This window comes from Strix aluco, chromosome 26 (genome assembly GCF_031877795.1).
Source record: "Strix aluco isolate bStrAlu1 chromosome 26, bStrAlu1.hap1, whole genome shotgun sequence".
Classification (NCBI taxonomy): Eukaryota; Metazoa; Chordata; class Aves; order Strigiformes; family Strigidae; genus Strix; species Strix aluco.
This window is the reverse complement of record NC_133956.1, coordinates 5,279,803-5,292,487: the sequence shown is the minus strand read 5'-3', so window position 1 is coordinate 5,292,487 and position 12,685 is coordinate 5,279,803. Positions and strand designations below refer to the sequence as shown.

At 44.8% G+C, this 12,685-nt stretch overlaps 1 protein-coding gene across 7 annotated transcripts in view; it reads left to right on the top strand.

Annotated features, from left to right (window-relative positions):
- LOC141935011 (lethal(3)malignant brain tumor-like protein 3) overlaps positions 1-11,572 on the top strand; it is a 51,968-nt gene extending 40,396 nt beyond the window's left edge. For all 7 annotated transcript variants that reach the window (XM_074850896.1, XM_074850900.1, XM_074850899.1 and 4 more), the window contains 2 exons: positions 3,899-3,961; positions 7,308-11,572. In XM_074850896.1, the coding sequence (XP_074706997.1) occupies positions 3,899-3,961; positions 7,308-7,436 (192 nt within the window). In that variant the 3' untranslated portion in view covers positions 7,437-11,572. The remainder of the gene's footprint in view (positions 1-3,898; positions 3,962-7,307) is intronic.
- Positions 11,573-12,685: the final 1,113 nt, after the last annotated feature.

Genomic DNA, 12,685 nt, shown 5'->3' with positions numbered 1-12,685 from the left:
TGACAATTTGGATCCTGGCGCTTAATCGCAGGCCATTTGATCCAAGAGAAATGTGCTGCAATGTTGTGCTTGCAAGGGTGTAGGTAATCTGCAAAGCAGGACAAAGGTGCTGTTCTTCATGATGCATAGAGGATCTTCAGAGACTTTTAGGAAGTGCATTTTCCCTAAGAGCCTCTTACATCAGATAAATCCAATCCTGGCTTTGCTGTTCATGCTGGAGAACAGCTCGGAATCTGGTGGGATTGTGGTATCACAGCAGACAGGAACCACAGCAATTGCGAAGGGGATTGAGCAATTAGTAGTGTTGTTTTGAAACTTGGTCCTTTTTTTGGTGGTGGGGTTTTTTTTGGTAATGAAAATGTGTTTGAATTAAATTCATAGCAAGGAAGAAAAAAAATCTCTGCTGTTTGTATCCTTCTTTTGAGAAAGCTTCCAATGATTTTTCCAAAAGGTCTTTTAGAAAATCAGTAAAGGCAGAAGCTGTTAATCCTCCGACGTGAAAATCAGAATCTCTTTCTTTTGGATAAAACATGGATGCTGGTTTATGGAAGAAGAGAGTCAGGATAGAAGCCAAATAAAATTTGTCCTTTGCAGTTGACTTTTAAAGGAACTTCTGGGTAAATTCAACTAGGATATTAGTTTGATAACGGGTGAATGTAAGCAGGGACCATGGGGCATGAATGCAGGGCACTGGCTGTAGCGATTCAAAACCCAGAACACGCTGAACTGTGCTGTGTGCTGCAGCCTGAAACAACTGATGGAGTTTCAACTGCCAGTAGGAGTGTGAATGGCACATTAAAAAGATCAGCTGCAGCACCACAGTGGACTGGCTAAAGTCATTACAGGTTTTGTCTTGAATTCCAGTGAAGTGGATCTGGTTTTGCAAATGACATTCATCACCAATTCCCATTGGAATCAATTTGGCCTCTGTATGAGCACTTGCAGGATCAGCATGTGCAGTGAAATGTAGCCGCACGTCTGGAAGTTGAAAGCAGCAGGACTTTCTGTGTTTTAGTGAGTCCAAAGCAGATTTGATCTGTCGGCATTTGGGCTCCTAACATCTTCCTACAGGGCAAACATTTGCCTTTGGGTTGTGCTTTGAACTCTGCTGCACAAAGGAGGCCATTCTGCTGATCTGAAACAAGACCAGTGGGGGTGTAAAATTGTCCTTTGGTTTCAGACTGAAGAACTGTTTTTATTTTATAAAACCCACATTAAGGAAAAAAATGTTGCTTTAATTCTCTGTTGGTTGAGAACAGATGAAATTGCAGAGCAGCAGCAGCAGTATTTAGGGGCCCTTAAGCTAAGAAACTCTTGGTAACACTGAACAGTCAACAAGAGTAGTTACTTTAATGCAGCTTTGTTATTTATTGAAAGCTTCCTGTCATGTTTTCAGAGCACAGCCAGTGAGGGATATTGAATCACAAAAAACATTGGTATGTGCTAGAATTGTATTGTTCATTAGCTAATCCTACGTCAGATGCTAATACCTTGTGGGGGGACTGTCCTTGTGCTGATTGTTTGTGCGTTCCTAAATCCCAGTTAAACCCAGCTCCTCTCCACACAGTCTCACGAGGCGTTGCCCGTTCTGCTGTAGCTCGGTATCAGAGGAGTGCTGCGTGAGGCCTCCTTCCCACTCTACCAAAAGGGTAGAGCAATACTGGGCTGATTCCAGTATATCACACATCTGGGATTGCATCAGCACCTTCCATATAGGTTGCATGGAGTTTCTAAGGTGTTCTCAGAATTACATAAAGTCTTTTTCAGCCCCCTTCCCTTCACTGATATGCAGTCGTAGCGTAAGGCACTTCCACAGACAGCTCTGGAGTTGTTACTGGCAGGAAGGGCAGGCGGGCGTTCACCTCCTCAAAGGAAGAGCCCTGCTCTGCCTGATCCCACTGTGCTCCTAACCTGCCCGACGCCTCCCCACCCTCATCTGGAGCCCTCCGGCCTCACCCTTTCCCTTGGTTCAGGGCTTCACTGCCATCATCGTGGGGCTGTGTTGGCCTCCTCTAGCCCATGGTGTTCCTGTGTTTTGGCCTTGTGCTCCTGAGCATCCCTTGTCCTTCAACTGCTGCATCTCAGTGTGGGGGCTCTCCTCCCCCAGCAGTGCTGGCCAGGCAGGTCACCCATGGCTCAGTGAAACCCAGGGTCTGGCTCACATCCTGGGGACTTTCTCTCCTGTATTCTCCTCTTGCACCCTCCTTCCCTTTCTTTTCTCCATTTCTGGTAAACCCCAGGACTCCTGTTTGTTTAAAAGGCCGCTCCTGTGGCGCAGAGTGTTTGCAGTGTCCGTACAAACGCTTCTAGGACAGATCAAAGGCCCGTCACTCAGTGTTGGTGACAATAGCCAGCAGCAGTTGTGCAGGGAAGGACACAGGAGCAAGGCAAGCTCAGATCATTCCCCGGAGATTTCTAGCAGCCTCTGGATACCACAGACACTGAAGGGCACTTACTGGCTTGCCCTGAGGGGCCCAACTGTCTCTTCAGTTCCGAAAGGTACCAGACCCTGCAGAAGGATTTTCACTTATAATTATGTGTTTTAATTATAAAGAGGGAAGAGGAATCAAAAGGAAAGTAGTGTTACTTGTTTATCATAAGATTTTTCACTTCTACAGAAGAAAATTTGGAGTCACTGCCCAATGGAGATGTGGATTTTAGGGGTTCCCTTTAAAATGGAGCCGTCCCTACTAGCAGAAGATAAGGGTGAAACATGAGAGGGATGCTCTGCTTTCAGATTACATAACAGAAACAACAGGACTCAGAGCTGGTCACCAAAACTTGGCTTCTGCCGGGGTAAAGCAGAACCAGAGGGCACGCTGACAGCTCCCTTCCTGCACGGTTGGAACTGGGGGAAGGGAATGAATATTAGTCAAGTGGTGGGATCAGCTGGAGATGCAGTGACACGATTTAGGAGAGAGTCTGACAATCCTGAGTTAAAGGGAAGCTTGTATTTGACAGTGACCCCTCCTAACAGTTTGTCTGTTTGTGTTCATGGAAGAAATGTCACATCTGTAATAACTCAAATGAATATGCCTCATGAAACAGAGCTGTTCTGCAAGGGAGCATCCAATTAGCATGAGATGTTTGATCTGATTATGCCTCAATATACAAATCTTCTGTGAACCAGTGAAGCTACAGCTGGAGAAGACAATACGTATTAAGTCATCTTCCACTGCATTCAGGACTGCTCCTTGCGCTACTTAGTGTTATATAATGTAATCCAAGGGCCGCTTGCCTGTCTCCAGGGAGATTATTCCAAATGTTAACAGATTTCCTGCTTAGAAAGGTTTTCCCTAATGTGAAATGTAAAATTAACTTCTACTTGTTTAATCCTGTTGGTTCCATGGATCCTGTGCACCCACCACAGATTAAATAAAACCAAAACTCCTTTCCCTCCCAGCAGTTCTGCCTTCTGTATGTTGGCTATCCAGCAGTACTCATTCGGTTGGTTTGTCTTGTCTCTAAAAGGCATGTCATCATGGACAGCTGTCTAAATCCTTCTTTCTTTTTAATTTTACTTTCCAACAATGCCATAAAGAAAGTGAAGTTGTGGATGGGTTTAAATTCATACAGCCATATATGGCTTTTAATCTGTAAAAGTATTGTTGATATTTTATATAAATCCTTTTGAGCAGTGGAGAAACTGGACTTTTACAGAAATGGTCAAAAGGCAGTGCAGAAAGGATTATAGGTAACCAGAATACACTTTGCAGGGGTGTTGCAGCAACAACCCAGTAATATTTTTCGTATATACCCTTCATTAATGGGAGAGTTGTAAGTATTAAAGTTTCTAAAATTCTTGCATATCGAACTCTCATACAGAAATAAGACCTTTTTGCTTGGTGATACCCCATTTTAATTGTCCATGTTTCTCTTTTCTCCAATGTAATTCCAGGTGGTAAGCTTTATCCAGCGTTTACCTGGTTGCAAAGAACAAGCCTCTGTTTTCAGGGAAGAGGTAAGTCAAGTCTACCCAAATCCTGCGCCGTGCCGCTGGCGGGTCTGGTGGCAGTTTTGTACGTGGTTACTCTGGAGTTACAGTGCAGAGAGCACAGACACACTCACACTTGTCATGAGAGAGCCCGTGGCATTTAGGAGGCAGCTTCAGCATCGAGCTGAATTCCAGCATGGCTAATTGCATTCTGCTGCTCTAAATTTCCCCTGCAGTTCCAATCACTGAGCTTATGCTTAACATCCTGTCTTGGACTATTGTGGAGTGGGATTGGCATCGTTATAAAGATGTCCTGTTGCAATGAAGATCTCATCTGCTCCCTCTAACGAGCACATATGCCTGCTTCTCTTGGTGAGGCTGGCAGTCGTGGGGTTTCCCAGGAATCAATCGCTGGCTTCCCCTGTGGGCTGAGGTGAGCACAGGAGGGGAACCTTTCCTTGACCAAGTGGTGGTTGGGAAATCAGAGCATCTCCTGCATGATATCCTGTCACCGCTGCCGTGTGCCGGGCTGGACTCTGTTCCCTGTTGGTGCTACATCCACCGTGGCTTCTGAGAAACCTCAGCAGGCGCAGGATGTGGCTGTCCTGGTTTTTAGCACCCTTCTTTGCACAGATCATAGACACTTTGTCGAGTGCTTCAGCTTCCAGTTACACTGCAGGTAGGACTTGTGGGTTCTTTATGAGCCCCTGATTAATTTGCATGGACGTACCTCCCCTTCTATCATCACAGCTCTACAGGAGGGAAGGGGCTGGACCTCCTCTATTCTGTGCGGCGCTGAGCGCACCCTCTGTACCCAGGAAAAGCACTGCACATTGTAGCAGCTGTAAAGGGCAGGTTTTTAATAGATGACTGCTCCCCAGAGCTGGCTTCCTTTCAGGATGAATCAGGCTGTGGTGCATTTTATGGGATTTATGTATCTGTATTTTGTTTTCCCTTATTTTAAAAAACATGCACACACACAAAACAAAAAGCAAAAGAAACAGAGGCTTGCAAAAAGCACTATTCACAATGTAACAGTGCACCACTGTTTAATGAAATTTATTCAAATGAACCAATTTTTCAGTGTAGCTGAGTGTAAAAGGTGCATCCTAATTTCTAGTGAAGATGTATTCCGAGGTCAGAGTTTGGTAGGTGAGATGTAACTAGCAAATCTTCTAATGAATCCAACCATTCACGATGTATTTTATTTCTTCTAGCCATAATTTAAATGGGTCCCGAACACAGTGGCTGTTTTCTGGTTCAGAGAGCAGCATAGCCGTGTTCTATTTTAATACCATACTTTCTGCAGCCTCAAAGCATGATTCCTTATGCCAAATGAGAGGGTCTTGGGTTGTTTTTCAGGTTTATGCTCAAACTAAATTGTCAGTTTGAAATTAAAACCCTTTTAGCAACTTGGCTTTGGCCAGAATTCAGGTGTGAGTGACAGGACTGCTGAACTGCACCCGCATTGTCCATTAGCTGTAATCAGGCCTTCGAGCGCTCGCCGTTTAGGATAAATAAATCCCTTGCAGACTTCTCTTGGCGGGTGGAGAGGGATAAGTTGCTGCTTACATTAGGAATGAAGAGAACAAATTGTGCGCAGAATTTTAAAAACCATCCAAATAAGATGGAACGAAGATATGAATAATAAAGCACAGGCACTGATACTGTGCTGGTTTCTAGGTCCAGTTCAGGGAAGGTCTGTTTAAAATAAGCATCTGTGAGGCAATGTGATGAAAATGAAGCATAGTAGGAACACTGGACTCAAAAGCATTTTGAATTGTAGGACTGTTTTCTAGCAGCTTTCTGCTACTCTTACCTCTGTATTATTTAATTTAAGCGGCAGTCCATTTGTTTCAAGCTATTTTTAACGTGTTCATTGCAGTAGTGTAGACTCTAGGCGCCTTGCAAGTAAGATTTGGGGACATTCTGTGGCCATCTGTGGACTGGGAGCACTGCTCTCGTTTCCAGTGTACATACTGGGAGGTTAAGAACTTGCTAACGGTTTCTTCTGTGGTTAGAGAAGAGGAAATGAAATCTCGTGGCTCCTAGTTCTGTGCTTTAATTATATGTTTGTCCAAGTTGATTCAGTGTATCCTCTTCCACCAGTCTTTGACATCTGAAAAAATTCTAGTTAGGAAGACTACAGAAATAGAAGAATTATTATGCTGGATGAGTTGAGTGTCCGGTGTTGTCCGCTGCACTGGCGAACATCAAGTGAGAAGATGAGCTGCTGTCAGCCTCTGTAAATGGACTTTAATGGAATAACTTAGGGAGACACATCTTGTTTGTCTGTGTCCATTAATCTTTGGCTTCTTCCCTGCAGCATTTGGGGTTCATATTAATTATATCTGTGTTGTCTCTGTGGATGTTCTTGTAAACCAAAGTAAATTTTAACCTCTTACTAAAATAATATGTTACGATTTCACTCGCTGCTACCTAGAGCATCCTGTATTTTCACAGGGTAGTATGTTTTTCACTTGCTTACTTTGCATCTAATCGAATATCTCCTTGCTGATGGATTAAGAGAATATGTGTGTAAATCCAGACAGACCACATGTCTTTACTATGCCTTGTTTTATATAGCACATGATCTCTTTTACCATGTGCTGAGCAAGCCCATTTAGTGTCACTGAAAATGATTTCACAATAGCTTCCTGCTTCTCCTTTAAACAGAAACTTGTTGTCTATAGGCATAGTATGTCCTAGTTGTGAGAGCAGCCAGATGTTCACAGCTCAGGCATTTTTCTCATCTGTAAGGATTTAGCAGAGCTGACCAAAAAGAAGCAAGAAAAAAAGGGTGTTTGGCTTTAAATTTTACCCTGAACAGCTTAACAGGGGTTGAAGAGTCTATGCAGTGACAGTATGTAATGAATGCACTAGGAAATGGTGATTTTATATTTCTAATCATCGTAAATTTATATTTCTAATCATCGTAAATCGGTGTAATAATTCTTGGACAGCTGCTTCTTGAAGTCTCACATTCTGGATTTCCTGATCTAATTTCTGGCCACTGTACGATTTTTGACAGTTGTTGGCTTTTTAAAGCAGTTCTAGTGAATATAAAGTCTAATGAACAAGCATCCTCCTCATGGTCTCTCCGTAAGCCTTGCCCACACTCGGGTTTCTCTGTTTCTAGAATAAGAGCTGCCAGATGAGGTCTGAGACCCTTGGAAAGGGCAGCGTGCCTGGGAACCTCCCAGGGGCGTGGGTGCCAGAGCTAGGGAGAAATACAAGGTTTCAACCTCCAGACCTGTGTTCATACTTCTGTTCCTCAGTTCAAAGTACATTGTTTACTTGAACAACCAGAAGTGAGAATCCTGCCTATCTCTTGACAGTAATCTTTATCTTATGTTGTGTTTCCAACCCCTAGCAGATAGATGGTGAGGCCTTCCTGCTCCTGAACCAGAGCGACATCGTTAAAATACTCAGTATCAAGCTGGGTCCTGCCCTGAAGATCTACAATGCCATTCTCATGTTCAAGTCTGCAGAAGACCACTGAGAAGAGCCCCTTTGGCAGAGCCCACGAGGAACTGACAGGGAATGGATCTTCAACTGTGACCATTACAACGTGCCGAACAGGCAGATTGGGACCCAGATGTGTTTTAAGTAGAACTTACTAAAAATATTTTGAGGACATAAAAATCCTGCCACAGTCTGGAATATGGGGCAGCTTCACTTCCAAGAAGAGGATATTATTATATTTTGTAATTGAATTTGGTTTTGATATATCAATCTCTTTTTGAGATCTAGAAGAAACCTCCGGTTATAAGGGGAATCCAGGGTAATATTGGTGGAGCTGCAATAGCAAGAAGAAAGCTATGAGTAAAATGACTGCTGTGTCCAATGATAGTGCCTGAAAGAGAGACTGAGTTATCACCAGCATGTTTAATATATTCTGTATGTATAAAAACTCTGAGAAATGAGAGTAAGAAAATAGGAAGAAAATGCACTTCAGAGCAACTCACCTGTATCCTTCAATTCTGTGACTCAAGAGCTGACCTTTTCAGGACTGATTTTAAAATTCTGGTTTCTCCTACTGATCCTAGTTGTTCTGATACCCCTGGCTACTGGGCTGCTTACACCACAGCAGAAAAGCAGCATGGGCAAAGGGTTTGCATCAGTGATGGTTTGCATTTCTGCGTTCGTTTGTGGTAACACGCAAAATGTTCTCATTCATGTCACCAGAGAGTGGGAAGCAAGCCCTGTGTAGGTAGCCTCTGGGTAGGCAAAAATCTCATATAAAGATATCTCCCACGGGAGACAAAGATAAATATTTTAGCTGTAATTCTCCCGTCAGTGCTTTTGTGCAACTGCTGTCTGGACCAGGAACATCTTACGGCAAAATAGCACAGTCAGGAGTGCTTGAGAGTTTGATGGACTCGTTCTTGTCCTCTCCACTGTCAGCCAGTTGCTAGGAATACGAGTTGGAAACCCAACAGTGGCCAGCATATGCGTACAGATGCAAACAGATTTCTTAGAAACGATTTCCTTTTATTTCTGAACAATCAAAACTCGCGAACGCTTAGTGCTTTAGCCTTTGCAGCCTCCAGGTGGACTTTGGTCTGTTCTGCAGGAGTCAGTGTGCTGTAGCAACAGGGCACCAGCTCCTCTGCCTTTCTAGTGGCAAGGCAGGCAGAGCACACAGGGCTGTTGGACTGGAGGGGAACCGGGGTTAAGACAGCAAAAAGAGGGAAGAATTCCTTCTCAGAGAGTGCTAATCTGTGTTAGGGAGGAAGCAAAGCTTGCGGCTGTGTTCCTGTGCATGCAGTCTGTGCTCTCCTGCCAGGAGGGGAGCATGAGTATTTCCTGCTCTGCTCAAAGTCAGAGCATAGTTTCCTGACCGTGCACGTGGGACTGAGGTGTCCTGAGTGGGGGATCTGGACACCGTTGCTTCCAGAGCCGTCCTCTTACCGTGGAAGCCCTGGGAGAAGCGGTGAGCCCTGCTGGGGCTCTGCTCAGTGCTACTGTTGGTGCCTGGCAGCCTGCGAGCTCGTGACTCTTCCTCTGGCCACTCTCCCGGATAGATGCTTGGTAGTTCGGGAGTTTAGCTAGAACCATCTTAGCTAGGGAGGCCTTTTCACCCCTTTGTTCAGAGCTGCCAGGCTGAATCCTGTGTGCGTGAACCCTCCCGAGCGCTGTGGGCGTGTTTACCCGGCGTTGCCGACAGCTGGCGTGCCATCAGCCTGTGCCCAGGGTTGCATGGATTTCTCAGGGCACTGCATGATGAGATGTGATCCATCCACAGGCACCTCAGACTCCCTCCTGCACGTGACATCTTTGTCACCAGTGTTGTTGCCATAGTCCCAGCCCTGGAGCTTGTCCGAGAACCGTCGGGAACAGAACGAACACGCTGTCTGTGACCGTGTGGTGACGTGAGGAATGCACTTGGTCTTCCTTCCTTAATCACTCCATGTCCTTTGTCCAACCTTCCAGCTGCTGAGAAGGTCCTTGTGACTTGCCTAAAGTAGTAAGATCCTTAAAATTGTAAATAGAGCAGAATCCACACCACTGAAGCCATTCAGTCCTGGATTAATATATAGAGCAATTTGTCTCCATACTTTTCTATTTTTGTATAAGATGCTAAGGAGTTTAAGCTTTCCACAGAGAAGACATAGGGATGGCGGGATATTTGATAGCTGAAACATTAAATATTAGCCAGGCAACTGCAGGAGAGTAATTTAATGCAGTGTTAAGGACTAGAGAAGATATGAATTTAATTTATTAAAATACATTTTTAGTATGATAACGAGGATATTCACCAAAGAGTCACATTCCTTTATCCCACTCTGCACGTCCAGCATCAGTGTAAAGACTTGAATTGTAAGTGGCATGTCCTGGACTCTGGCACAACTCCCCTTCTGGGCAAAACAAAATTGTTTCCTGACGACTGGAGCAGAGGATCCATAGCTGGACTGGTTTGTTCCTGGCTCTGCACCCACTCCCTAAATAACCCTGAGCCCGTCTTTGCTCCAGTTTCCCCCCTCTGTGACACCCAGTCAGGTGGGGTGAGTGCCATTTCACCTTGCTCTTGTTTCTAGCTAGCAGGTCCTGCCAGATCTTGTTTTACCTCCTACCTTTGGGAAACTGAGTTGGGGGACAGCAAATTACCTCCAGCAGTAAAAATACAATATTATTTAATCTCTTTTACTATATATAGATAGAGGATGAAGGGAATCAGTGAACCAAGCGATGAGAGTCTAGTCACTGAAATTATTCAAACAGAGAGAAATCTTTAATCCTAGAGGCTTCCAAGCCAGCTGGATCAAAGACGAAAATGTGTACTTGGAGTTTGTTCAGTGACAGCAAGAGTAGTGCTTTCAGCAAGGAGGAAGGAGGAACCCTTTTAGGGATAGAAGAAGGAGGAATGTGCTTCTTGTGCCTTTTTTTGTAATCCGATAATTGTCTTTGCAGAGCAAGCAAGAATGTGCACACATCTATTACTGACTCCTTGTCCAAATATAGCTATATTCTAATAAAATCAAGCAACTTCACAATAACGCAAAGGCAAAAAGATTTCTAGTGTCTTCACTGGACACATTTAAAATTCCCTAATATTTACAAGTCACTAAACCAGCTCATCTCTTAGCCCCGTAACTCAGGAGTCCGGCGGATGCTGATGCCGTTTTGCTTGCGTCGGGGAGCGCCGCTTTCACATGCGGCTCCGTGACTTGTTTCTGCTGCCAGACGCTGCCTGTACAAACTCAGCTCTGCCTTTTCCCAGTCCTGATCGAGGCCTGTGTCAAGGTGAGGGGTCTGCAGATGCCTTTGATTGTCTGTTGCCTTGTTGTCTAATTTGAAACATGCACTTTGAAGCAGAAAGCCAAAAGTTGTAGCTCTGTGGTGAACAAAGCTGAAACTGGTTAATGCCACCTGGCTTTAGGAGGCTTTCGTTGTCTGCTCAATGTCAGCAGAAACCAGCTGTTGGCCCAACTGAACCCAGAAGTGACTTAGAAATATAAATATATTACTTAGAAGCAACCTGGAGCTGTGACAACTTCCTGTGGGCCAGCAGTGCAATTGGGAAGTCTCAGTTCTCAGTTAAAATGGGTCGTATTTGTGGATATGTTTTTCTTCCTGTATCCCTGTTTTTGAAATCCAGAACAATCAAATTTTTCTCTTTTTCTCCTCGGTAGAGAGTCCTGTTAAAATTTTTCTGTGCCATCACCAATGATCATTCTTGCAATCCAGTAGCAGCAAATTTCTGCTCTGGGTAATGAATCGCGTTAAAGTTGGACAGAAGCGTTTGGCAACAGCGATAGCAAAACTCTACAACCAAAGGAAAAAAAAAAAAAGAAAAACACAACATTCAGCCCAGGGGATAAGCCAGTTCAGCTGTAGAAGATTTCCTGCCTGCTACTTTCATGCCCTGCTTAGGGATTTATACCACAGAAAGCTTTAAAGTTTTTGACATCCTCTCCATCATGTGATGAGCTAGCTTATTTTTGAAATTCCTATTACTTGAATGGGAAACACGTGCAGGGGAAGGGAGCGTGCGCCCGTTGTCTCCGTTCAGCCGCTGAAATGTTTGCCTGTTCTAAACCAAACAAATACTTGAGCTTTTTGACACTAGCCATGACATTGCACTCCACCAATGCTTTCTTCTGGAAATGTGAATAAAATTAATATAAGTTCAAACCTGACTTGTTCTTTCCGTGTTTGGGTCTGAGCCCGGCACGTGCTCGCAGGGAAGCTGGGCTGGCTCGCTGCCCTGAAGGGCTGGCACCGCCGTGGGTTGGTCACCGCGGAGGTTTGTCCCCTTGTTTTCCTCCCCCTAAACCTGGCAATCAGAGTGCAGGCAGCATTTTCATCTTTGATCTCTTTTGTCAGGCAGAGCAAAGCCATATAGATGAGCAATCCTTGATTTGTACGCAGGGCAGCACCAGCCTTGGCCGGCATCGTCCTCCGAGGCTGCGCCTGACCCCCCAGTCCTTGCTGTCCTCTACTGCTGGCAGAGTATTTTAATCCTTGGAGGTTTCCTATCGCAGTCACAGGACTCTGCTGCCTTCCTAAAGCAGCTTCCAAATTTTTTAAAACTAGCAAGAACTTGTTATCAGTATGAATCAATATTAAAACTCTGCATTTGGGGGGGGGGGGGGGTGTCGTGTTTTACCTTCCTTAACGCCCTGTTGGGCTTCTTCACTGTGTCCCCCCAAGGATTTCCATTAACTCACCTGGGCGTTTGTTTCTGCTCTAATTGTAATTAGCTGATAAATTGCAAAACACTGTGGAATAAATATGCCATGGAGTTGGTTTTCCCCCAGAATCAGGTGGTGGAAGGTTTCCTCCTGATCTTCACCGCGGGGTTTGTGATAGAGCCGAGTGGCTGGAGCCGCACCTGCAGCCAAGGGCAGGAGGGGACCAGGGCACAGATCCGCTTGGGCTGCTGAGATTAGCAGACCTCCTGAAACTAAAAATACTGGGGAGTTGGCCCCCAGCCATAATTTCTAAACTATCCCATCATCAGGGTAAACATCAGCTCTCATTGGTTTTTCCCTTCCAAGGTTTTTTTGCTTCTATTTAAACCCCGGCTTGTTTGCTTTTGTTACCGTGATCGGATTCCCAGTCTGGTTAGCTTGGATGCTTGTTGCACACTCGGTGACATCAAATTTTGCTTTTACTTGCTCTGTTAGTCCCCCCGGGGTTCTGCTGGGATGCGTGTTTGTCTGCATCGTTGCACTTGTGATATCTGAATTTCTCTGTGGAAGGGATTTTTCTTAACCAAGATTTTGATGGAGAAGTCTTAATAGA